Source organism: Triturus cristatus, chromosome 7, assembly GCF_964204655.1.
Source record: "Triturus cristatus chromosome 7, aTriCri1.1, whole genome shotgun sequence".
Lineage (NCBI taxonomy): Eukaryota > Metazoa > Chordata > Amphibia > Caudata > Salamandridae > Triturus > Triturus cristatus.
This window is the reverse complement of record NC_140590.1, coordinates 1,647,562,603-1,647,590,426: the sequence shown is the minus strand read 5'-3', so window position 1 is coordinate 1,647,590,426 and position 27,824 is coordinate 1,647,562,603. Positions and strand designations below refer to the sequence as shown.

Genomic DNA, 27,824 nt, shown 5'->3' with positions numbered 1-27,824 from the left:
AAATGCTGATACGAAGTTGCTCTGCCCCTGTTGTGTACCACGTAATTTGGCCTGGTGTGACATTCTTATTTCAGAGTCAAAAGAATACTAAATTAAATTTAACGCACATATCCTGAATCAAACTTTTGACAGTAAAGACTGTGATCCTGACATAATCCCAGGCCATAACTTATTGGGCAATATAACAAAGTTCTGTACAGTGCTATTAAACAGTAAATTTCCCAGCATCACAAAATGTAGCATTACCTTCTACCACTGAGGTTTGAGACAGATCTATTGTTCACTTAAAATACCCTGGTTTCTTTTTTTGTTTGAATCCTGTTCCTTTAACCCCTTCAGTGCCCGCCCCTTTCCCCGCCCTGTGCCGGCCGTTGCATTAGCGGGCGGGGTCTATGACGAGCTGGACTCGTCATGGGCACAGCGCTACCGCGGCCCATGACGAGTCCAGCTCGTCATGGGCACTGAAGAGGTTAATACCACAGTTGATGTGCTATTAATGGCTACTTACCCGCCCTGTGGTCATCACTGACTTCTTGGGCAACTACTAGTTACACGCCAGGGACCGTGCAGAAGATCTCCATACCAAAGTCTGCCTCTTCCAGGGGAGGCACTCTCCTCTCACATGTTATATTGAGAAAGTGGCCAGAACAGCATATATTGCACAAGTGTTGGGCTATTGCACTGATGCAGATGCAAAATGTAGTCATTAAACTGGTCTAAACATTTTACTGCCCCTTAATACCATGGAAGGGTTCCCCCGGGAACATTCTAGAGAAATTGAAACAATTAATATGCATTAAAGCACACTTTTCTTTTGAAATTGGAAGAAGACACAGGTTGTACAGGGGTTCTGAAGGCAAATTAAAAAATAATAATAATTCATGCTGAGTGGCCCCTTCAATTCCCAAGACCCTTATACAATGAACATGGCCAAATAATGTGTATTAGAGTACAATATACTCATGATAAAGGCTAAAAGACATAGGTTGTAGAGGAAGGTCACATAAGCTAGCTGTGAAACTGGCATTTCTTTCTATAATTTTTTAATAATGTATATTATATATTTTCTTTCACTATTACCTTTGACATCCTTTGCCTTTCTATCTGCCATATAATATGAGTAGCATTCTACTGGGAAGGGGAAGAATGGAAAAATGAAAAAGCTCCCACATCTCCTAATCTCAGATTTTGGAGCGCCAACACCAATGTTTTCTTGAGACGCGGGAAGGGGACCTCGTTGTGATGCCAGAGTTGTATTGGGAGACCACAAGTAGGAAAATGCTATTTTGTCTGGGGGCCTGAAAATCCTAGCAATGCTCCTGAAACATCAGCCCTTACTTACCCCTTAGGTTGCATAGACCTTAGAGGTTGGGATAGTAGTTCTACCTGCCAAAGGTATAGTAACTTTAGAGGTGCAAATATATCCCATACTTTTCACGAAATGTACAGTCTTGGTCATAAGCAGGGTTCCTGGAATCTTGCCATTCTTTTGCTACTGCATTTCCCATGGAATAATTAACTTTCAGCATTGGCAACAGTGATATCTGCTACATAATTTACACATTTAAATACAAATATTTCCCGCTCAGCTGAATCAAAGGTTAGCAAATGTACGGTGTGAACATGTGATGCAGCACACTTGGACACACTTTGGAAAGTTACCTGATCACTTTTCATCTGTTGATTGTAGTACTCTGGTATTATAAAAGGTACCTAAGTGCTGAAAGTATCTAGATAGAATCAATGCCTCCAACTGATGGTCTGGAGAATAATTTTTATTTGCAGCATGAAAGAAACCTTTCATATTTGAATATAATTTGAACAGAATTAAAATAATGACTCATGCTGCACTACAGATATCATCCCAAGCAGAAGGCAGTGAGAGAGTGGAACAATCCCAAACATTATACTACTGTTTGTAAAGTCGGATATCTTGAATCTCAAGTGAATCCTGGTGGTACCCTTATGCTACACATAGGTACTGTACAATACCGCTAAGCAGGCCTTTTACATAATGGAATGAGGTCCTCCCAATGCTTCATACTGCTGACCCAGAATATATCTGAAACTGAAAACCAGTTTAAAACATATTTGGGAGGCACAGAATAAAAGAGGCACACGTTTTATTATTACATATGAACACGTTCCTCTGTTTCCTGCTGACTACAACATTATGGGGCCTATTCACAAACTGCATTTCATAGTATTGAAAGTAGTACTACAGCAGTACTATTCGTAAACTACAACATGCCATTATTGGAATGTTTGGAGGTCCATTAAAAATGATGGAGTGCTCCGGGCTTCTAACGGCCGGTAGATGCCCGGAGCATCAACATTCCAATGTTTAACAAAGGCCTCACGGAGCCCGAGGGTCTTTTAACCCCCTCGGTCTCCGCAAAGCTTTTGTTTTACAAATTAGAATATTCTGGCCTCTAGGGGCGGAATGTTCTAATGGCCTGAGAACCCTTCGTATGGGCTCTACCGGGCAATAAAGGCCCACTCCCTTGTTAAAGGCCCTCACCAACACTGGAGCAGGCCTTTAATGGCCGTTAGCTAAGGCTTTAATAAACCTATATCTCAGGCCTGTGCATCAGCTTGTCTTGCCTTTTCTGCGCAGAGATTCCCACACACATCTTTATATGCTTTTGTAGTAAATGTGGGAGGAACGGTAAAGTGGCTTCAAAATTGGAATTACTTAATCCTAAATGGGCGGGGTTTTTGGGACATTGAGATATGGGACATGCTAATAGAAACACTCACAAAAGGGTAAACAACTAATGTTAAATTAATTACATTATTTCAACATTGTTATTTTATACCTATATTCATGTATTGCTCTGTCCTGCTACAGTAATTCAAGGCTCACTCCATTTTGGTGCTGATCCTGGGGCGTTGGGTGTCATCCCTGTCTCATATTTCAATAATCTTCAAATGAATACCTGCACTTTGAGATAACATCAGATGCAGATTTCTTTATTAGTGATGTGGCATAAAACGCCCTGCTCAAATCAAAGGCATTACACTATGTGATCAACATAAATAAAAAACGAATGATACACCATGACAAAAGATGCTATACACATCTCACCTTTAGTCTGTTTGAACCATGACTCCATGTGAAAAGCAGACTCAGCACACACTATCCATAAATCTCTCCCTTGTGTGGTTACAGCTCCACTTATATATACACTTCGTTCACATATAATTACAACTTTCAAAGAGTTTTATGGTATTTCACAATTGAACAACGTCAATGGAATCCCCACGATTGCACATTGTTAGCACAATAGAGGGCGTGGCATATACATTGATGTCCATGGTGATAAATATAGGCATACAGTGAATCTTTTTTCAAAATAGATCATGTTTAAGTCTCAGTGGATATCTTTGCACACTCTTTGTTTACATTAGTGCCCCAGTGGGGTACTGCATATATTAAGTGGTACCAGACATCTCCCTGATCATTTTCTAAGAATTCCAAACTCTACAACACTATTTTGTTATTTTCATGTTATCATATATTTTCGCTATATAACCCCCTAACTTGATCCTAAGGTTATTCAGGAAAAGCTGTGCTGAAGTTCATATTCAACACACTTAAAGATTCTCTTTTAAATCTTTTGTGGTGGACTCCAAAGGCTTGCCTGACCTCTTTATGCAGTGTGGACTGCCAGGGTGTTTGGGCCCTAGCCCAATGTTGTACCTTCATTCAAGCTTTCTCAGCAAATCAATCCTACCCCCAGCCCTTCTGCATGGCAAAACCCTGTCAATACTAAAGAATGATAGGAGCTGTGTGTTAGCCCTATGTTCCTGGGCAAAATGTTGCACTACTGAGCAAGATGTGTTTCTTTTTTCTCTTTTACATTCTTTTGCAAGTGCACAAACATCCATCAAAATACAATTCAGTAAACTTTTAAATAAGTAAACTTTTAATTGTTAATTAAAAACTATTCAAATGAACTCAGCATAGAACTTTTAGTAAAACTTACTGCATATTAAATTACAATTGAAATGTTAGTGAGGGGGATATATGACATTGCAACGCATGCAATTACAAAGCATTCTTTTACAACGCAGTCTTTACATCGCAACTACCATTACATTGCATGATTTTACAATGCATGCCATTACAATGCATTTTTTAAACCTACCATTACAACGCATTCCATTACAACACATTTTTTAAAACTACCATTACAACACATACCATTACAAAGCATACCATTACAACGCATAATACTTTTAGGGCAAACAGTAGGGTAAGTGTTGGATGGTGTAGGGGTAAAAATTACTATTCCTACTCCAGTGAGTGCAACAGTAGGGAAATTGTTGGATAGTGTAGGGGTAAAAATTACTATTCCCTTGTACCCCAGAACCCATACCCACCCTAATACTAAAAATATCTCCATTACTTACCTTATAATGCGTTGTAATTCCATACGTTGTAATGGTATGTGTTGTAATGGCATGCGTTGTAATGGCATGCGTTGTAGTGACATGCGTGGTAATGGCATGCATTGTAATGGCATGCGATGCAAAGGCAGTTGCATTGTAACAGTTGCGTTGTAAAGGTAGGTCGTTGTAATGACTGCGTTGTAATGGATGTTTACCTAGTGAGAGTGGGATTTTTGCAATTATTAAAAAAAAATATTCATAATTTATATAAATGTATTTAATAGATTAAACTTATTCAATACTTATTTAATACACATTTAACTTGACATTTAATTTTATTAGTCTCGGACAATAATTAATATTTTAAATCTATGTTTTAAAAAGAATGAACTTTTATTCATTTTACCCATACTTTTCCACAGGGATATCTCAGCCATGGTTGCAACGATCTCCATCTATGTGCGCAAAGTTACGAGTAATTACTTTATATATATATATATCTATATATATATTTTCATATATATATATGTGTGTGTGTGTTTATTGTTTTAATACATAACAAGTCAAATATGAACCACATTAGAGTTGACAATGGCAGCAAGAGGTCAGCAATATGACTCCGCGATTTAATTAAGGTTGGTGCAAATAAAGGCACAAGTGAACAGAAAAATAAAAGAACTACAACAATGGAGTCTACAAGGAAAAAGGATATTCTAGGTCGTCGGAGAGTGTAATAGTGCACTGGGTAGGTCGAGGTTCAGGTAATGCACCCAGTGTATGTTGCAAGTGTACAGGCATAACTAATGGGCACACGTGTATGTGTGTTTCTTAGTTCCAAATGCCTGGTAGAGGGGAAGACTGGAAGCGGTGTGAGCATGAAGCAATTGTGCATCCCAGGTCCGGGCAATGTCCCCATGGCCTACCCAGTGGTCTCCACAGGCCGCCCCCTCAGTAGCTAGAGGGAAGGCCTAGGACGTGAGTTATGGAAGGGCTTAGCCGCACCACATCCACAAGCATCATGTGGGGCAGCCCATGAGAACATAAGGAGCTGCTGCAGAAACCGAGGTGTCATTCTGGCATGGCGGGTGTCGTTTTTTGCCACTATGTTCCTGATATGGATCTCCCAACTTCCACCTCCCGCCAACCCTCCCCCTCTGGTTCACAACAATTTAAGAGCATCTTCCTCTGCACACGACCACTTCAGCAAAGTGTCAGCCAGCGTTGAGTACCAGGGGCCGAGGTCGCATTCCACAACATCACAATCTGTCGCTTAAATAGGACAAAGGCGAGGTCGAAAAAGCAGGGAAAGTGTTTGTCCCCCTTAGCCTTAGGGCGAAGTCCAAGTAGGCATGACTCAGGTAATAATATAAGGGCATGCTAAGCGAGCTTAGTGGTGATACCTGTGCTCTCCGCCCATGCTCTCAGGAGCACAGGGCACTCCCAAACAATATGAAAGAATCCAGGCTTGAGTGCCCTGCATCGAGGGCACTCGGAAGATGTTGCAGGAAATATGTGTTTGATGTATTGTGGTGTCAGGTATGCATGATGCAACTAATTGAACTGTGTGACACAAAAACAAGGAATGCAGTAGACCTCCTTCACATGTTGGAACCCCGGGACCAGCGTTTCTCCCTCAGTGGTTGTGGGAGAACATCATCCCATCTAGTGCCTGCCTCCACAGATATCTCAGATGTGGCAGCGGACAGTGTTGTGCATAAGATCGACATTGCACGCCGTGTACCGCCGCCAGATAAGACCACGTGCAGAGTCAGTGATTGAGGTGTAGTATTGATTGCGTGTTGAATGGCGCGGTGTGTCAGAGAATGGCCCGCCCCGAAGCCATACATGTCTATGATGTCTGGAAAGGACATGAACTTGCCTTCAGTGTAGAAGTCCCCCAGGTAGTCAATGCCCGCCTCCCACCACGGTGCCGTGTTGAATCTTCTGGCCCCCTCTTGGAGGCATGGCAACTGCCACACTGATAGTTGTGGGGAGTATGGCAGAAGGAGCCTGCCACCATGTACATATCTTCACCAGCAGGAACAGGCCATCATCATCTGGTTCATTTCCCTCTGTGGGCGAATTCCCAAGTCAGACAGCCATGTATAAATGCTGGTCCCCTCTAGGATCGTGAGAATGTCCACTCTCAAGACAAGGGGCCAGGCCCAGCTAGTGTAGTAGCCACTGTAAATGCATCGCTGTGTAGTACAGTTCATAATTGGGAGCCGCAAGTCCCCCCTCCAGCAATGTACGCTGGAGCACAGATAACGCCACTCGACTTCTGCCAGTGCCCTATATCAACTCCAGCAAAAGGCTGTGGAGTTCCCTAGAAAATCGCCTGGGGAGCGAGATAAAAAGTGCAGCAAAATGGTATAGGAGGTGGGGAAAAATAAGCATTTTCGAGATTGTTACACGACACAACGGGAATAGAGGCAAGGACAGTCAGAAGGGGATGAATTTGCAGATGTAGCCAAATGCCTTATTGACATTGCCCCCTTGAGGTCCTTATCTGCATTATCTACCTGGATCCCTAGGTATTTAAATGTATTGTTGCACAATTGAAGGCTGTAGTGCGGTAGGGTACCAATGTCTGGTGCTGGGATCGTGGATAAAGGGAACAAGCATGACTTGGCTCAGTTTACCCCGAGGCCTGACATAGCCCTGAAGTCCTCCCGTAATAAAATCAGGCACGGAAGGGAGCCGGCCATTTCTCGCCAAAAGACAGGGGCATCATCCTCATATAGCAAGACTGTATGTTGCATACCCCGTGCCTGGATCCCCCATTGCTTTGTGTGAAGGTGTAACTTAAAGGCAAGGGGGCTCCATGGCTTTGGCAAATATCAGATGAGATAGGGGGCAGCCCTGCTTGGTATCCCTCTATATTACAAAACTGTATGAAATCAACTGGCCTGTCCTAACCCTCGCCGTAGGTCAATTATACAAGGTACGAATCCTGGGCTAAAGCGCATGCTTTCCAGAGTCACCCATAAGTAATCCCATCCCAAGGTGTTGAATGCCTTCTCAATGCCGAACGACACTGCAGTCTGCCCATGAGACCCAGTTAGGGCAGCCTGTATGGAACGTAGCAAGCTACGAACACTAAGGAATATATTTTGTCTAGGTACATGCACCGATTGATCTGCATGGACCAGCGTGTAGCTCACAGGGAGAAGACGATTGGCTAGCACTTTCCCAAGTCTCTTCCTCTTAAATCTTGATTGCAAGAGTGGATGGTAAGAGTAAACAACCAAGGGGTCATGGTCCCACTTGTTGACGACCACAAGAGTGATTCTGGCAGCCGACCCACCGCCCTAGTTTCATTAAACACATCCAAGAGATGTTGAGTAAGATGTGAAGTGAATGTCGCATACAGCTTAATAGGCAGCCCGACTGTACCTGAGAAATTTGGGCAATGGCTGTCTGTAATTCCTCTAATTGGATTGGTGCATCCAGGTCGGCTCACTGGATTAGGGACAATGTGGGTAGCAGAAGTTCCCAGAGGAACTCGTGGACCTGGTCGGGTAGGAGTGTGTCCCCTGTCTTGTTTGGCGTCCAAAAGTTCTCCCAGAAGGTCTTGTTAATGGCTGCCTGTGAGGTGACCATGATTCCATCCCCAAATTAATGACTCCTATCAGTGAGCACGATTGATCCTCCTTCACTAGCCACACCAGTATTCTCCCCAAGCGGCCCCCCTCAACATGCAGGAGGGCAGGCCTCTTCTTATATTCATTCCACCGGAAGCACATCTTTGATTCCCTTTGTTGTTGTCGCAACTGCCAGAGCTGCCCAACTTCCATGGAACTGCTATCTCAAGGTGGCGCCGATCACGTTCGAGGGTTTCCAGCTCCTTAGTCAGGACTTGGCAGACCTCCCCACACAATAGACATTCAGTGGCCCCTCATAAGCACCTTGTGTGCATCCCACTTCAGAGGAAACAGCTACATGGTAAGGGACTAGTGACCAACTCTGTGCACAACCAACGGGTCGGGGAATGGCTGGTGCCCTGACCCCGAAATAGAAGAAGCAGAGATGTCAGGAAGAACCCTACTCAGGACTAAGTGGCCAAGAAGCAGGCACGGGCCTGGGGTGCCTTCAGGACTGAGTGTAGTGGGATGCATCAGGATGATATGCGGGCCAAGGGCAGAGCTCGTTAATACACGTCTTGTGCGGCCGCCATCTTGTCTATGCCCCTCCTATTACTAACTTTACACTCATAACTGTATTGTATAAATGTATTCATTGTACTTAATTTTAGAAAAGGGTGGGTAGTGGTGTTGAATTAAAAACTATTTAATAATAAATCTTACTTTTAAATATGTTTTGTAAAATAAACACCCTGTATAAATTGCACAGTGAAAAAATGACCCACAAACCGGAGCAAAACATTTGTTTATAGCATTCATTATGTAACAATTTACATTTTGAAAAAAGTAACGTTTAAAATCGCCAAATAAATTTAACACAGTTTTATGATCTAGGTATAGTAAGAAACAAGAACAGTGTAAAAATAAGATGTTTAACATACCATTATAACAATTCCCAAACAAGCCCCAACTAAGTTGCTTAACCTGTAAGGTAGGTATACAAAGAAACGTATACAGCCCTAAATACATGAACACCAACATTTGAAAATATAACTTTTTTTACACATATAAAGCAAAAATTAGAATAAATACTTTATAGCTGTAAATATTTTAAATATGTTTAATATATAATGTATAAACGAAACACTACTCAAAAAATATAACCCCCTAAAAAATGTAACTCATTTCTAACTTAAGAGAAATAAATGACATACTCACAATCAACATAAAACATTAACCACAATATTCTCCAATAAACCCGACAGCTTGTAATGAATAAAAACATTAATTGTAATACCCTAAATAAATGGTCCCATTTAAAAAAAAAACATTTTTTAATTATTTGGAATGTAATTTTTAAAAATGATGAATAAATTGCCCTTTGCGCTCTTAAAGGGCCCCGTGTCATGTGTGTCACAATAACGAGCCTTTTGAAGCACCATCACATGGGCAAATTTACTAAGTGACGCAACTCAGCTCGGCAACCAAAGTTGCTGCACTGTGTTGCGTGAGAGAGCAGGACAGCACCATATTTACTAAGGTATGGCATTGTTGCTCCTTTGCTCTGCGCTGTTGCTCTTTAGGTTGCCTTGCGTCATGCACACACTCTTGCTCCGTAGTGCAAGGAATGTGTGTGAAGTCTGGCTTAGGATTTGTACTGGAAAGATGCCCTTCCAGTATAAAATGCAGTGCTTAGACATACTGTAAAACTTTCCAAGTTATTATGTGTACTGTACAGTACAGCAGTACACATGCAAAGTTGTTAAAGTTTAGAGAAAATATAACAGGGGCAGCCGGCACAGGTAAGAGTGGCGGGGCGAAGTGACGGGGCGGAGGCGGGCGGGTTGGGGGATGAAGTCGACAGACAACGGGATAGGTAAAATTAAATAAAAAAGTAAATAAAGCCACTCACCTTGCGCTCGCCACATCATTGACTCGGCGATGTGGTGAGCCAAGGTAAGTGTTTTTTATAATTTATTCATTTAATTTCACTTCTCCCGTTGTCTGTCGACTCCCCCCTCTCTCACCCCGCTCTGCCTCACCACTCCTACCTGTGCCAGCCGCCACTGAATAAAACTCGAGGAGGCATATTTTATTGGGTGCAAAGCCCTGTCTTCCATTTTTCACATGTAGGGCTTTGCCACAAAAACCACGGATGGCTGCATGGGAATGCCCGTGTAGCACTCATAGGTCACCCCCTTGATGTAAAGCAGCACAGCGTGCTACTGTGCGTTACTTGCCAGCGCAAATCGTGATTTGGCTGGATTGTAAATAATGTTTCAAGAATTTGCTCTGCTTAACATCACTCTTTGTTACTTTGAACTGGTACAAAGTCTTGCTAAATCTGGTCCATAGTATTTTGGACCTTCGAGTTTCAGTGTAAAAATGTCATGTATGGGTTTGAAACTGATAGCACCAAAGGTGGTGGTGAGAAAAGCACCATAATTGTCAGGCGTGCCACACAGTGCTAGCTGAGCTCTCTAAATTTACTGCATCATTTTACACTGACAACCTGCTCTATACAATGCAGGGTACACAGCACTGCCATTTATAACCTGAGGGACAGCTGGGTATATTGGGAGTATGGTACCCATAATTCCTATATTTCTAGGACCTTAATGGCCACTGTCAAACAGTAAGAGCAACCCGCGCCCTAAACTGAAGACAACACTGCCATCTAGTGGCTAAAAATAAAATACGATCTGGAATAAAAATCTTCTATTAAATCCATCCATGATTTTAATTTTTCTCTTTATTTTTTATGTAATCACTTATTTTATGTTAGTAAACATGCTGCCAAGTGTTCTCCTCTTCAGAGAGATTTTCACTAATAAAGCAGTAAACAAAAACTGATGATATGTACCATTATTTAAAGGAGCTAGAAGTACTATTCTAGCTCTTTACAGTGACTCACTCATCGCGTTGAGCTTTTAAACCTGTAAAACAAACTATGCTCGTTCAACTACCTGCTCTTGTTTTTTCTTTGGTTACTGACACAGTCTAGTTCTGTACCATCAAAGGCCTGTTTGATGAGTGATGACAGTCGCAGTTTGATGACATCCCCTCATCTCGAGTCCTGAGGAATGAACACTCCTTGGAATGTTAGCGACATCACTCAGCAACCTTAGCTCCATAATTATCTGTCGGCCTCTTTCTTTGTGACGAATTTCTGCCCGCGCTTTTTTTTACCCAAAAGCTCTAGGGGGCATTTTTATGAGCCCCTTGCACTGCCAGAGCGTCACTTTTAGTGACACACCGGCGACGCAAACAACAAAATCATATCTATAAGGCCACGCAAAGCCACTTTGGGTGGCTTTGAATAGCCTCATAGATATGGAGAAAGTCAAGGCAGCGCAAATCACTGCGTTGCCTTACTCTGAGCTAGGGAGGTGTTCCATCGGCATTGCGCTGTGTTCCCACGCAACTCCCATGGATTTTGATGCTTTGCCAGATTTACAAGACCACGTAAACCTGGTGACGCAGCAAAACCTTATGCCTCCTGAAGACGCAACGAGGAATAATAACTTTATTTCTCCTTGTGTTTTTTCTCTTTATAAAGGTACTGCTTTCTGCAGCACACATGGAAAGAGGAAAAAGCCTCTCAGGATTGTTTTTGTGCATGAAGGTGCCTCTTCCTGCACACAAACAATCCTGCCAACAACAGAGGCACCCTTGCACTATGGTGCAAGGGTGCCTGCGTTGGCGATAAGCTGCGCCAGAACAGGGACAAGGACAGCAATGCACTGCATTGGATAAATACGATGCATTCCTGCTTTACACCAAAGCCTCATAAATGAGGTCCTGCAATTGCAGTAATCTGGAATTTCATATCGAAACCACAGGGAAGAGAAATTGAGTACGTTCTTCAATTTCTCACCCCGCCCTCCATACTTTACTCTTGAATATCAGCAGTGCACTCAAAAAATGCTTACATGTAGCGATTTTGGTGGGTGGCGCCCTCTTTAGGGTAAATTCTAGTTGACTCGTTACAAGTGGCTCCTTTTAGAACCAGTACACTTCATATACCACTACTGAGATCCCATTTGTCTCATGAAACTTGTAAATGGTGTTTGTTTTAGTTTGTATTTTTTAAAATAAAGGAACGATCCTAGCTCTTCCTGCTGTCCATTTGAACTTGCCAACGTCAAAAAAAGTCATTTGTTACACAGAAGAGAAACTATTTGCATCTAGTAAGTATAATTTCGACCAACACAGTGGCCCAGTTTCGTCTGGTCATAAAGTCTGACGTCCTCTCTCATTGGCTAGAGCAGGTTTAATGGGCACTGATTTCTAAAGTGCCTAGAGGTGAATTGTTCTGCAGGAAGCGCTATACATACTTTTCCATATTCCACCGCATTGTGAATTCTCCTCTGTGCTTCTTTGCCCTTCCTGTCTCGCAGGTCTGCCAGTTCGTGCTGTCCGTCAATGGCGTATGCGTGCTGCACTTAGACTACCAGCGCATCAGCAGCCTGATCATGACAGGGCCCCGGACCCTGGTGCTTGAGGTGATGGAGGCTGTACAGTGAGGTGCAGAGGAGCCATCACACCTGGACACACCTGGGCATGACCACTCGCCATGTAGGCATTGGGTACCTCCGCATGGGCCAACCGATGAACATCCAGGGACCATTAACATAATCCTCATGCTGTCGATAAACACCCACACAAAGTAGCAGTGAATAGTGCCTTAAAGTACTATGTGTGGAGATGCTCTCAGTTCCCATAAGTCACTCTCCTTACAGAGCAATGCCAGAGCAGCGCCACCTAGCTTGCGGGATAGCTAGTGCTGCAGCCTCCTCTTCATGGAAACGTGGAAGAAAACTACACACTCAGTCTTCAGCTTGTGTTTGTTTGTGTGCTTTTAAATAGAGGTTTATTTCCTCGTATTTGTTTGCAAAGTATACATTGGCCTAACCAGCTGTGCCCGGACTAGCAGTAGGATTGCATTGTAAGTTTTGACTGCATATTTTCTTGTGGCATTTTCCTTTTCTTTCAGGTGTTATCTTCCCAGGATAAAACCCTTTGATCTTTCCACCCCTAACATTTCAGATCTTCTTCAAACAGTGTCAGGTGTGCTACGCTAAAAGTATAGTTCCCCTGGGCAACATTTGAGAAAAAAAGCAAAGGATGGGCAAAAAGCGAAGAATGTTATTTTTTATTTGTGCGAGACATTCTCCAGCTTTTAACCTTACATCACAAAAAATAATAATCTAGAAAACATAATGAATGTGGGCTTTAACTAAACATGATGCACTGCCGGTTTGGTGTAATCAAGAAAGGACTTTAACAAACTCCTAAAAAATAAAACAGATGGGAACGACAGAAGTACGCACAAGTTAGGTAGGAAGCCAGTCAAGTGAAACAAGTACATTTACTGTTATAAAGCTCCAGTCTTAAATTTGCTTTTTTGGGAAAAGTCAAATAAAATCTAAGGGGAGAGGCAGGTATTGGTTTAAGTGATGATAAGGCCAGAATGGCCAGATAGCTGATGATTTTATAGCAGTAATTTCACAGCACAAATGAAGGGAGCCAGAAAACTGTTTGTCTTTTAATTTATAGAACAATATTGAGTTGATCGGTCTACAGCCTGAAATCAGGTTAAACGGCAAGCTTGCTGAAACGCAAGACATAAAGTCCGCATTCTGGACTGTCCCCTTGATGTTTTAGAGATACAGTAAGGGTACATACCTTGTTGTGATAAACCTGAGCAGGTGATATTCTCTGTAGATCTGAAGGCAGAGGACCTCTTGCCTAAGGCTTCAGAAATTAGAATGGTTGTCCAAATATCAGGAACTATTTGGATTGGGATTACCAACATTTGGATGCCACAATATGTAAGATTTGGAGGGCAAATTATTTATGAGCATTTGAATTGTGCGTTCACTTGGATTGCAAAGTGGTATTCAATGTGTGTTCAAAAGACAGATTGGTGATTCCAAATCCTGCATTGGTCTTAATGGACATTTAGAATTCCTATTGATCAAAATGTTTAACTGATTTATCATGTGATGCAGAATATAGTACTGGCTAAATTGATGTTTGATTATCCAAATGACAATAGAAATTGAGAATTGAAATTAGGCATATTAATCTGGATTTCTGGATGCTTTTGGATGTCCATATCTAGTCAAGATGGTTCTCTTACTACCCATTTAAATAACTGCTGAAAAAATGATTCCATCACAACAAGAATGGGATGACAAAGGGATGACACCTAAAGGTGTGGTTATCAAGGTGTAAGTAGGACTGGGGATTTGTGTAGATTCTGAAAACACGTTACAGGCAGACGCATGGCTCAGGTTACATTCAAGGATTTGGCAATGGTGTATTTTTGAAACAAATATTTATGACAAAATGTAAGGTCTTTATGATCACGCCAACTGTGTTGCTTTTTCTAGTTGTCTAATCACACCCAATGTGCTTATGACTTATTTTACTCTTGTGCGATAAATCTCTCCTTGGAACGTGTGAACCACTATCTTTTTGGTTCAATGAGCCATGGACCTTGCATACTGAATATATGATCTTAAGCCATGAAATAAGTGTATTTGTAAATATAGATAAATATAAATAAAACATTTTAATATATTGAAGGTTTTTAACGTACATTTTTGTGTTCACTCTGAATACTAAATCTTGATCATGGCATCATTCGCTAACTATAGGAGTATTAAAAGATGTCTTATTAGAAACGTGACCTAGTCGAAGGAATAGAGAAGTGGGTCTCCAGAAGGGACTTTATAATCCCAGTCACATGGATTTGTTTGTGGTTTTAATCTATCTCCACCCAAATGCTTCATTAGTAGATACAAACTACTCCAACTCGGGAGTAGGCAGAAGTAGTTTAGGGCTACTGTGGGTTTAAGTACTATACAAATCAATGAATACAAATACAAAAATTAAAGCCCTTGTTTATAAATAGGAATACATGTAGGCAATAGTTAAGACAATCACTTAAGAGGGAAGTAATAATCATTGTGCTGGTAAGATATCTCAGGAAGTATATGCACTTTCTTTAGATAGTGTGTGTAATTTGAAGGACATGGTTCGAAATCCAAATTGGCTGGCTCATTCTTTCCTTTTTCTGAGGGTGAAACAGTGAATACAGTTGAGTTGTAGTTATAGCAAGCCTATCATTTGTAATGTTGCCAAGCAGCACAAATCCATAATAGCAAGTACTATACAAACAAGCATTTGCAATGCAATAGGTCTCGCATTTACGCGAGTTTGAGCTATTGGCATTGTAAATGACAATGCCTTTAATTTATGTTTTTGTTTTTAAAACTTAAATAAAAGGCATTGTCATTTACAATGCCAATAGCTCAAACTTGCGTAAATGCGAGACCTATTGCATTGCAAATGCTTGTTACTATAGAAGTCAATTGTGCCAAGACCTCTGGCCCCCATCTTTAGAGAGCACCCTCAGTCACCTCCATCTTCGGAGTTTGAACCTCTCTGATCAACCTTATCATCCAACATCAAGACAGGAACCGAAAAGGTATCAAAACGACTGGCTAACATGAGAGAAGTATAAGAATGCACAGGAGAAAAGGGGGGGCAAGCAAATGGATCTCTATCATGAAGAAGACGAAAAGGTAACAGAGACAGGGGAAAATAGACAAAAGAGGATGGGCTGAGATGGAAGAACTTGGAAAGGGTAAGAGAACCTAAATAAGAAAAGTTGAGAAAGTTCGGCGAAGGACAACGGGAGAGAAATGGAGATCGATCTGGGAAAATAGACAGGAAATGGGTATGACTTGAAACGAAAGCAGGATACAGACAAAAAATTACAGCAAATGAGAGCAAACGGGCGATGAAATGAAAAGAGGGAGATGGAAAGAGAATGTGAAAGAGATCCTGAGATGTGAGAACGAATGCGCTGTAAGCAAATAACAGAAGCGAAAGAAGTGAATAAACGCGACAAATAAACCAAACAGGTGAAATAAATAAAAAATACAAATTAAATTTACGAAACGCACGCCAAGAGCGAAGAGAAATGCACGATGGGTGTGTTGATTTTGTCATGCGTGGTTTATGGTTATACGTGTGAATGCAAAATAATGTGTTAGGTGTCTTCCCTCCCCACAAATCACCAAATCCCTTATCTGGAGACATTAAAATTGTGAAATTATGTTTCCTTTATAATCAATATATTTTCCCTTCTTCTGAAATACAATATATGTCAAACTTTTCAACAGGGCGATGGATAAATTCCTTATCTACACTCGGTTTATATCTATAACCTACGCACTTTTTCCGAATTGTAAACCACACACAAAATACGTCACAGAAGCTTTAAAAGTGTGCACCAAAACGTTGCTCATTTTCACTCAAACTATGAAAGCTCATACTGCCAAGTTGTGTTACATGTTTTGAGGCTTTTACTCACTGAATAGCACCCCTGATGTACCAATGCTTAGATGGCTTTGCAAATTATAAAAAGCCCAGACCTGCACCATGCTTGTTTTTTGATGCTCACTTCCTTAAATATGAAATGCCTCCGTGTGTTTGAATAGTTACATTCTTTGCAAACCACTATCAGACAACTATAGGAGTTTACTCAGTTGGCCTGAAGGCATCTCCCCTGCCCCCCTGCCTGCTCCCCGTGGAGTGTTCTGTTGGCAGGTGTGACGCAGCTGTAACCCTATGACTCGCCACACTCATCTAGCGGGCTGTACATCAGAGCTGCTGCCTCTGCCCTGGGTGGGCAAGTGCGGCCGACTGTGGTGTGGTCACTAACAGCGGTGGGCTGGTGGGGTTCGCCCGCGTGGTTGAGGAGGCTGTGGGTCTGTTACAGCAAACTAATATACAGGAAAGCGAAAAGACTTGAAGCGATCGATACAGGGGCAGGGACTGTGGTGCCCTGAGGGGGGCAGTTGTGCTTTGCATACAAGTCGTGTAGTGGGAAAGGCTGCTGTGCAGGGGTGGGTAAGGGCATAACAGGACCCAGAAACCACTGCGGTGAGGTGGTGGGGGCAATCGAGGGGGGGGGGATCTCATTCAATCCAAACAATATGAATATATTTGTGAGATATTAGCTACTCGTGGGGACCAATCACATTTCGCGAGGGGGTGGGGGGTTGCCATCATTTTGCGTTACGCCACTATGTTCTGAAGCGGGCAAAGATCAGGGTGGGGGGGGGGTTGCGCATGCTGCCCTAGCATTGGGCAGTGCTGCGGTTTGGATATTTATTTATTTTATTTGTTTAATGCAGTTTTATATAGCGCAAACGTAACTCAAAGTGTCAGAGCGCTTTACAAAAGTACCAGGTAAGTTACATAAGGTTCACAAGAATAAAAAACAGAAGATAGCGCCTTGGGCTTAATGTGGTGGGGAGGAGCGCAGTGTAGAGTGGGCAAGGCTAGAATGAGAAGGAACAAGGATGCATGCATGGGCAGGGATGTTGCACAGGTGGTAGGCACTATACCAGGAATAGGCCGAGGTCACGTGGAGGGAGTGGGCATGGCTGTCCTGGAGCGAGGGCTCTGGCGCAGGTGGAGAGAAGGGCTGTCACAGCAAGGGGCAGGGTTGTGGAGCTGAGGAGAGAAAGACAGACCCTGGAGTGGGAACAGATACTACGCCGGGGGTGGGTGGGGCCACAGCAGGGAGGGGGAGCACTATGAAGTCTGCAGCCAGCCTGAGATATAATTAAAGTTGAGAAAGTTTGGCGAAGGACAACGGGAGAGAAACGTAGATCGATCTGGGAAAATAGACAGGTAATGGGTATGACTTGAAACGAAAGCAGGATACAGATAAAAAAAAAGACAGCAAATGAGAGCCAACGGAAGATAAAATGAAAACAGGGAGAGGGGAAGAGAATGTGAAAGATCCTGAATTGTGAGAACGAAAGCGCTGTAAGCAAATAACAGAAGCCAAGAGCGAAGAGAAATGCACAATGATCAGGAGACAGGAAATGAAACAGAGGGAGAAAAACAACAAAGAATCAAACGATGGCATGTGATGAAAAAAAACACTGCATTTGTGAAACAAACGCTCCTGTTTCAAGCAGACGGGACGGGAGGAGAGAAATACTAAATAAAAGCGCGACATTGTGAGAGGCCTCTTGCGCCTCCGGCTTCAAAGCTCCTTGTGATACACATAAAACGGAGGTGGTTAAAGGATAAGGAAGCGGATGGTTGACGGACGGCGACAGCGCACTGCCTGTGGCCTAAAGCTTGAGTGCACACAAGTGGTGCGCGCGCAGCAGTGATTGGCGGCTGCGCGCGTGCACGCTCACGTGCACTCAAGCTTTAGGCCACAGGCAGCACTTTAAAAATCCCAACTATAAAATGTCTCTCCGAGCCAGCGCATGCGCTGGCCTCAGCGAGACCTAAAAACATATACAAATCTCAAAATCTTTCTGTTGCCATTCACTATACACCTGCCATTGAATTGTAGTTTCTAATTGGGCAAGTTCTTATAGGCTTGAAAAATGGAAAGTACAAGTTAACAATGGTAGCAGTGGTTATTGTTAACCGCACATCATTAATGTGTTGTGGCTGCACATGAATTGACGTAATTATGATTGGAAAGTATATTCATATGAGCGGGTGCTTCATCAGGCAGCTCCTTGCTACCCAAAAGGTGCTAATAAAGTGATGAAAGAGACATCACTCAGAATGAGAGGTCTGGAGCACACCAGATGTATCAATGATAAACAGTATCTAAGAAATGTTGATTTTAATCAAGAGGTTGGGCGGTTAAACAGATAGTTCTGTTAATTACAAATATTGCATATGTTCAGTATAGGTATATAGTTTTGTATAATTACTGTTTTGATGACATCCAAGCAAGGTATGTACAAAGATGTCATAGAATGTACACTTGTATGTAATTTGGATGAGTCAATAGTGGGGCGTTACAGTCACTTACTACAGCAGACACGTGTTTGGTCAATAAGACTTTTTCAGGCTATTACATTCCTATGGTGTAATAGGAGAACATTGTAGTTTGCCCTAATATTAAGGTCAAAGAAATTGAGTGACCAGATTTAAGTATATGAATTTTAAATGATAGAGGTCAGGGTTCAATGGCAAAAATATTTAAGATGCAGCGATTTTGGTGAGATCCAATATTGAAATTCAATGAGGGCTCCCAAACCTCTTCACTTGCTAATTATTTATTTGTGGTCATTGAGTGATGAGCCTCTCCTAAAATCATCATGTTTCTCATGTGTTCTGAGCTACCAATAAAATAGGAATATGACTCTTTACAGTGTGGATTTTACTCCACGATGCATTGTAACGACCGCGTTGTCACAACGCACTGCCATTACAACACAAGTCATTACAACGACTTGCGCTAGATGGCGCGCTGAACTTAGGAATAGTATGATTTACTATTCCAACTTCAGTGTGTGCAATACTAGGGAAAGTGTTGGAATAGTAAATCATACTTATCCTTATCCTAGAGCGCCATCTAGCGCAAGTCATTGTAATGACTTGCGTAGTAATGGCACTGCGTTGTAACAACGCGGTCGCTGTAACAAGCCCGTTGTGTTTGCACGCGGTGTAAAATCTACAATGTAAACGTTGTTTCCCTAAAATAGCATCTCTTGTTTTAGCTTTTTCTGCTCTCTGACCTGGGTTGTTAAACAGAGTGATTGTAGGAGAGTCTGAACACCTTAATGACTGCAATTAAGTGATTAACAAAAAAAGAGAACTTGCAGACCTTCAGAGTTTGCTTCTCAGGTTACAGCACATCAAGCAGACTTCACCAATGTTCAGAATGGCTTCTGAGAGACGCATTCTGTCTAACATCAATTAATCTTCATGACCCACTTCAGAACCTGGGATGGAATAATGTTTCCCGTGCCCTGACACTTCTAAATAATATTTTGCTTCTGGTTCCTGCACCCATGCACAGGAGCTTTTAACATACAGGTTTGGTACCTCAAGGTAGGCCCTCCCCTCACTGAGCAATCCACATCTAATATTCTTTCTATGTCTGCAACTGAGGTCTTCTCCTCTGTCCCATGGCCTTGTCCCAGGGTTTGAGTGACAGTGTACCACAGGTTCTGTCTTTCCTTTGGGGCCATCCACAGCCTCTTCCCCAAGATGAAACGGACGTGAAAATTAGAGGCAGAGGCTTGTATAATATATCCTTGGCAATTAAAAGGACCCCACCTGTCCCATCAGTAGGTAGGCTACACTTGCATTTCTGGTGAACTCCACTGATTACAAAGTCTGCTTTACACATCAATAAGGAACATGGTGGGCAAAGATAGGAGCACAAAATGGCCATTTTACGTTTGGACGAACAGCCTTCTGCTCATAGTAGATGCTGCAACAATAGCATTTCTTCTGCTATACTCGCACAAGAAAGGGGGATGAGGGGTTTCCGAGTGTATTCTGTTTCAAAGTGTAAATGTTTAATGTTGTGAAGGCAACCAAGAACACAACTGAAACTCACCGCTGCTGCTATGAGATCTCCATGTTTCAAGGTATAATAGTAGCAGGACAAAAACCTGCCTCCAGCTGGTTCATATTGAGAATGTGGATTATTAATGAAATGTAGACATGAGAAACACAACCCAGGAGTTGACGGGAGGGCAGAGTGAAGTAGCACAAGAGAGCAATGACCACACTGGAGGCCAACAATGGAAGAGCTACCCTGAAAATCCCTGCACTTCAATGGGAACCTCCATTTGTAGTTCACATTTGTGTGGTCTCTGCAAGCAGCATTCCACAAGTAATGCACAATCACATGTACACCCCAGGATACCTGCAACCTTCAAGTTGAAGTGAGGGGTCCCAACTATCGTAGAATGACTGGGCGTACCATGTGGAGTAAACTTGTGTGAAATTTTAATTATGCTGGCAAACGTCATGTGATTTCCAAATTGTGCAAAAGTTATGATTTTGTATATATTTAATTTTTTTACGCTCTGAGGTTCTGTTGTGCATAAAATGTTTTGCCAAGACACATTTTCTGTTCAAACCAGTCTTCTGTTGTTAGCTTGTAGACTTTTACACAAAGTACCTGCTTGTGGTAAGAAAAGTCATATGAGATACCTGATAAGCACACTTTTTGCTAATTTCGTGTGATTTAATGGTAAACATATTTTTGATTTCTGACAGTAGTAGGCGCATCACACTTGGGGCAGAGGAAAATGATTGCACCTCTACAGTTGATTGTTACAGTCACCAACGTCCAGTCTTCCAACAACCTGTTGTGCTGACAAGTTGCCCTCCTGCACTTTTGATATAGCTTCTTGCGATCAGAGCTTAGCTCTCTGCTCAGGGGCGGCTCCTCCATGTGGGCGGAGGAGCGTCGCCCCACTGCTTTCTCACAGTGCGAAAAGCAGAAACATAAAATGGTATTATAAATACCATTTAAGTTTCTGCTTCACCCACTGTTAAAAAGCAGAAGGGGTTGATTGGGGGTGGGCGGGTGGTCCTGCTCTAGGGCAGGGGAGGAGTGGCTTGCCCACTGTTTTGGGCGCTGGCTGTTTGGTCGGCCCTCTGGGGCCGACAAAACCAGTCATGTGCACTCTGCCTTTTCTCCATGTAGGCTGCATGCAGCCTACATGGAGAAAATGGTCTCCCCGTTGAAGCCTATCTGGTCGGCGTCCCGACCAATCACAACGCTGTCCTTGCAGTATTGTGATTGGCTTAAGGGAGAGGAGGGAGGCTTCTTGCTACCTGCTACCTGCTTCCAGAATAGGAGCAGACATGATGCGGGACTGGGCCGGTAAAGGCAAGTTAACTTTTTTTCCTTCTTTATTTTAATTTTAAATTAAACCTCCCCGCGTGACCCCCTGCCCCACGTGACCCCCTGCCTCCCCACCTGCGAGTCATGTCAGCTGCGACTGTCTGCTGGCTCACCAGTGGGAGCAGTGCACTCTGCTTTCAGTGCAGTTTGCATTATTGTGCATGCTCTGTGTGCCATGCAGTGTCTGTGTAGTGTGATAAGTGAAGTCTAAGCTGTGAATGGTGAGTGTGGCAGTATGTGTGCTGCAGTGTGAGGGTGGTGTAAGTAGTGTTGCATGACTGCAGCCAGTGCTCAAGAGTGATCCATCAGTCAACTTTAGTGTTAGTGATGCTTGTGAGCATGAAGTGAGCAGTAGTGCACTGTCTCAGAATTCCAGAAGAAACCGGGTGTCCTCACTGCTGCTGGTGGAAATTAATATTAGGCAGCAGGGGACCCCTTTCGTGTTTAGATGCTAGTCCCTGGCCAATTGCAGCAGCGTACCTCTCCCAACTCACCCAATTCACTCACAGCTTAGCTCTGCCATGCTGGTTTCAAGTGTTTTGCCTGGGGGCGGAGGGTTTCTATGTGTTAAGATAAGGGTGAGAGGAAGATGGGAAATCAAGGAAGAGTGCTAAGGAAGTGTTAAAACACTGCCAGTGGCATGATAAAACAGCATTTGAAATGCAATAGGACTTGCAATTGCGAGGTTCTGAGTTATTAGCATTGTAAATGACAATGCCTTTTATATGTGTTTAAAAAACCTGAATTAATTAAAGGCTTTTATCATTTACAATTCCAGTAGGTCAAAGTTTCAAAAATGCGGGACCTATTGCATTGGAAAGGCTTGTTATTTACAAGCGCCCCAATCTGCGCTTTCACTAGAGGCCACGCCCCTTTCTTTAGACGAGCCGTGTTGAAAGAAAGGTCCGCGGCCGCTGTTAAAGTGAAAGCACTGTATGGGGAGGTGTTACCAAAAAAAGCATTTGTTTGTCAAGTTGCCAACCAAATGCTTTTTTATTAAAAGCTCCCCGTGAAAGCACGCATTGCGGGCTGAATGCGCTGAATGTTGCAGGAAAGCATGTAGTGCCTGCAGGAGGAGAAACCATTAAAGAAAATAGTGCTTACAGAGTGAATAAAATGTACCATGTCACAACCGAAGTAAAAGGGCTAGTCCTCATGGGAGGTTACAAATGAAGACAAGGAGGTACTAAGGCGGAACTCACAAGCCTATTAACAAATCAGAAGCCACCATTTACGAAAGACAATGACACAAGCTAATGACAAATATAGGCGGAGGGTGGGCGGGGCTTCAAGTCTACTCCAATACAGCATGGCTCACAGAGCAGCGCGAACGCTGCCCAGGCTCGACCTAAAGATGATTGAAAGCACTTTAAAGTAATTCACTGGAGCAAAGTGAGCGGAGCGTTGTTATTTGCATGACAATGCAGCTAGCTCTGTGTGCCGCTCTGAAGATTGGTGCCCAAGGACTGGATCGAGTTTGCCCATTCCAAAAGGTGGCACTGAGTACAGTGGAAGCAATCCATTCTAAGTAGTTGGTTGTAGCAACTGGCTGGTCACGTTCTAATCTTTGTAAAATGCTGTGTTTCCATCAGCCACTCCTTGAGGGCTGGCTTTCACACTCACCCCACGCCCATTCATCACAGGTGTCACCGGTCACGTGATCCTGCTAATAAAAGGGGCCCAGTGCACGTGCCCATGGCCAGTTCTAGACAGTAACTAAATGTGTCCGCGTCATTAATGCCACTGCATGAGGGCCCAGGGCCCTGAATCTTACATTGACGTGAGTACAATGCAACTGTTGCAATAAGTGGGAGTGTTCCCGTTTGAGCAGCAAAATGTGGGCGCTACGCAGTAAATACTCTGGGGCTGTGTTATGAATATATTACACCTCTCAAGGATACAGTAACTACATTGTTCACTCTGACCTAACACCCTGCTGCTTACACCCATTGTAGCACATTGTCACTGTAAACCCCACATAGTGCATTCACAAGGCACATACTGCTGCATATCCCTCCCTATACTCTGACTTGAATATCAGAAATCCATACTAAAGCAGTAGAGGTGTCAGAGCACACACGTCACTGTTCACACTGCATGCATTATACCCGGGACTGCTGCATTGCTACTCCTCATATCTGGATGCAATGACAGAAGCAGCAAAATACCAGAAGGACTGCACACTATGCTAAGCACAGATTTTTAGCTTAAGTGTTTTAAGCCACGCCCTTAATTACTTCAGCCACGCCCCTTTAAAAGACCCCCTAGGTTTTTCATCCCACTTCAAGCCCTGGCCACACCCATTTGTTCCCTAAAGTCATTGGTTTCCATATTACACCTGTTTCAAGTCCCCCTGAAAATGGCCTCCTTTGCCTGACGTGTAGGTGAGGAAAACGAATGTCAACATTGTAGCAACACAAAGAGTTCCCGCTTTTTAATCATTGAACCAGCCGAGCAGAAGCTACAGGTTATAACCTTTATTAACTGCAATTACACCGCTGGATCTTCCTGGAAAATAGCATTCGTCATACTTTTAAATGATATTAGAAACAAATAATCCTGCATCTCGAAGGCAAGCAGAGAGGTCAAGCAACCGGGATTCCGTGGCAACCGAGGACCAAATTAGGGCTGACTAAATTATATGGCAAAGAAACTCACATTACCTCCTCATCCATCTTCTCTCCCTAGATCTGCGTCCATTATTGTGAGACAGATATTCTTGAAAGACTGTAGAAAAAACAGATGTTCAGTTTCAGGAAAGTTCTTCTATCTCCACCCAAAATACTCTGGGGCAGTCCCTGTTTTTGTTGCTGTCTCTGTGAAATTTCTTTCCTGTGAGCACAGGTAAACATATTTATATTTAAAAATATTATAAAATAATATTATTTATAAAATGCATAATGTTTCATGCCCAGCACGAGCTGACAACGTTTAATGCTCACCGCTATCTCCTGTACGTGCAAACTATATGCTTGTCTTTGACCATGTACAGTGCTTTGCTGCTTTTTAGCTATGTTCGCTCTATAGAAATACCACATACAAACATACATGTGATCTCCTAAGTTCATTGTTTTCTTGCAAAGCATAGACAGGGTGGTGGTGGGCTCGGAAGCATCGGGTGGTGACAGCCCAGATGAAGAATGTTTAATGATCCATCTTTTCAGAAATCATCCTTTCACAGTCTTGCAAAGCCTACTGTAGGAGGCTGGCTTAGTAAATGGTGCACACTATTTAAAGTGACTCAACCATAGGAAGATCTCTAAGTGGTAGCTGTGGAGAGCAGCCTTCAGGCTTAGTCCAGAAGGAGTGTTAAGCAGCTTGTTTTACCAGAACTAATCATGTACTGTAGGTTAAACAAAAAAGAACCACACAGTGTAGTTATACAAAAAGTTGTATTTATTATACACACACTCACTAACACATTGGTATATCTCCTACCAGAATATATCAACACAATACACACAATATTTCAAAAGTAGAACAGGTAAGTAGCACAAATGCACAGTGGTCTCAAGGAGGAGACCAAATCATATACTAAGAAAGTGGAATGTGAACTGCAACCTAAGTCGAGACTTGACCCTGAAGCCCCAGAAGGCTCAAAGAGCTCCCCAAGGAAAGTACTCAGCAACCCCAAGGAGGCCATGTGCAGAGAGTTAACACAGCCGGGTGCTCAATGCAAATCAATGGGAAAGTCGTGGTTGCAGTTTTCAAGAAGAAGGACCCTTCCCAGTGGACCCTGAAGAAACCACATGGAAGATGAAAGGTTGGAGTGTCACCCCACCCGTGGATACCCCAGAAACCAGGAAACCTACACCAGGGAAGCCGGGTGCAGAGGTGGGAATTGAAATCGGAAACCGCCGTAAACCACAATGGATGACTTCAGTGAAGATGCTGGTGGCGAAGAAGGGGAAAGAGTCCGGTGGAATCCAAGGATGGATTCTTGAAGAGGAGTACCTGCAAGCAGAGGAGGCAGAGTCTATGCTAATCAGGAGTGACGAGGAGGCACGGAAGACCAATGACCACCGATGACAGAAGATGCAGGAGTGAATGAGGAAATATGAATTTTGTGATCAGTTATGTCCCCTATCGTAGACCCCAACGGCTCCATGTGCATGCTATAAGTACATGTATGTTCCCTCCAGTTCCAGTTATGAAGACGCAAATACATGTGCGTCCACCGTCAACATGTCCTCTTTCAGATTCGCCATGAATGGGTCAGATATTCCATTCCTAAGTATGAAAGGCCACCGACTTTATGTGGTTCACTTTCCACATTTTACAGATTCAGGCGAGTAGGCCCTGAATTCTGCCATCAAGCCTTTTCCTGCCTTCTGCCTCTGAAAGCTCCAGTCCGAGCCTGCATCTGTATCCATGAACTTTGTCCTACTCCCTGCGCGGCTAACGGTGCCTGATCCAGCCTGTTGCCTGCCAAAAACTGTATTTCACCTTCAAGATTATCTGCTCCGCTCCTCATCCGATGCATTCCTGTCTAGTAGTTTAGGTAAACATTCTTCCAGCTACCGTGCAAAGGGCCAGGCCTCACTGTCCTCATGCAAGTAATTCATAGCCCCTGTTACCATGGAAGATTCCTGCCCCCTCGCATCTCATGTAGACACTTAGATGCTTGTACACGCACTAACAGTCAGTATAGAATAGATTCCATCATAGAGACTTTTCCTTTTGGATAATACAGTTCTTTAAACATAAGATATTAGATATGATTTGGGATTAGGTTGACATGACCCCTCAGACTTCTGTCTCCACATGTAGAGCTAAATGTCAAGTCCCCTTCACCCTCTAGTTGCACGTCAATCACACGTCATGCGGCGGCGTGCGCATCTCTGCCAAATATTTCTGCTGACATTGCAGGATTCTCTTATGGATCCACCCACTTGTGACATCATGTTTAATGACGTATTTAGTTACGCCTATGTTTACGCCTCTTTTCATTACGTATGTGTATCATTATCTGTATTATCAGCTGTTACGCCTCTTGCATCTGTCTTAATGTAATACTTTTCATATAAATATCATTACTTGTCAATAATGTATTGCCTTCCCTTCCTGAACCTTCGTGGTGATGGAATTTGAAGCCTACAGTTCGAACTGTAATTCCTTTGTAGAGGAATAAAGCCTTTTAGAACCTCTAATACCACGGATTCTGCCTCTTATATTTACTGAGTTATTCTTACTAGACTTTACCGCATAAAAAATAGTACCGGTAATGAAATATTTACCACATAAATTGGCGCCCGAACAGGGACACTTTCTCATCTCACGCGCCGGAGGTGCGTTGCAGGCCCGGTCTCCTGCCACAGCTGAACGGACAAAAACGCGTACCTGCAGGATTTCCTGTATCTCCCTCCGGCCAAGCGGGGGCGACTGAGGCTGCGATCAACACCCAGACGAGGCGGTGAGAAGTGCGAAGTATCCCGACCAGAGCCTAGCTGAGAGAGCAAGATCCGTGGTATACAGAGGCCCACCAGGTTCCGAAGTTCCGAGTCCAGTCGAGTCGAGTCCAGTCCGGTCCAGTCCAGTTCAGTTCCGAGGCCTTCCGTTCCGCGCTACCCGGTGAGTACCATTGCCGGGGAGGCATTTAAACGTGCACATTGGTTGTGCCGGTCAAGATGGGTTTGGGTACACAAATCCGGTCTGCACTGTTTCAGCAGTGTATCTGTACTGTTTAGCAGTATATCTAGTATGTCTTGCATATAATTAAGTATTATCTAGTGTCAGTATTATGTCAGTAACTAGTTTTCTATTAGTTATCATCGTTCGTTAACTGTTAAATGTTAAATGTTTTAATACGTTCTACATATTGTGGTGTGAATGATTGTTCATTATTGTGTTTTTTTGTATTAAGTGTGTTCAAGTAATAAGGTCTAAAAATGCCGCTCTTTTCAAAATTAAGACAGATCAAAACCAGAAAAGGGGTACTCGAAGAAGCTGTTCCCATTCCACCTAGGGACACTCCAGGATACTTTATGTATCATAAGCATGGCCTAGATGCCGTGTTATTTCTTGATCTATGGGTGGACTACACCAAGGATTTACCAGAAAGTCAGAGATGGCCCGCAGCTGGGACCTGGGATGCAGATTGCATCATGAGAGTAGAAGAAGAATTATGGAAA

General features: G+C 43.1%; 1 protein-coding gene across 4 annotated transcripts in view; it reads left to right on the top strand.

Annotated features, from left to right (window-relative positions):
* The window catches only part of LOC146812624 (DEP domain-containing mTOR-interacting protein-like), a 221,093-nt gene extending 206,521 nt beyond the window's left edge, over positions 1-14,572 (top strand). For all 4 annotated transcript variants that reach the window (XM_085619703.1, XM_085619701.1, XM_085619702.1 and 1 more), the window contains one exon: positions 12,380-14,572. In XM_085619703.1, coding sequence (XP_085475829.1) covers positions 12,380-12,505 — 126 coding nt within the window. In that variant the 3' untranslated portion in view covers positions 12,506-14,572. The remainder of the gene's footprint in view (positions 1-12,379) is intronic.
* Positions 14,573-27,824: the final 13,252 nt, after the last annotated feature.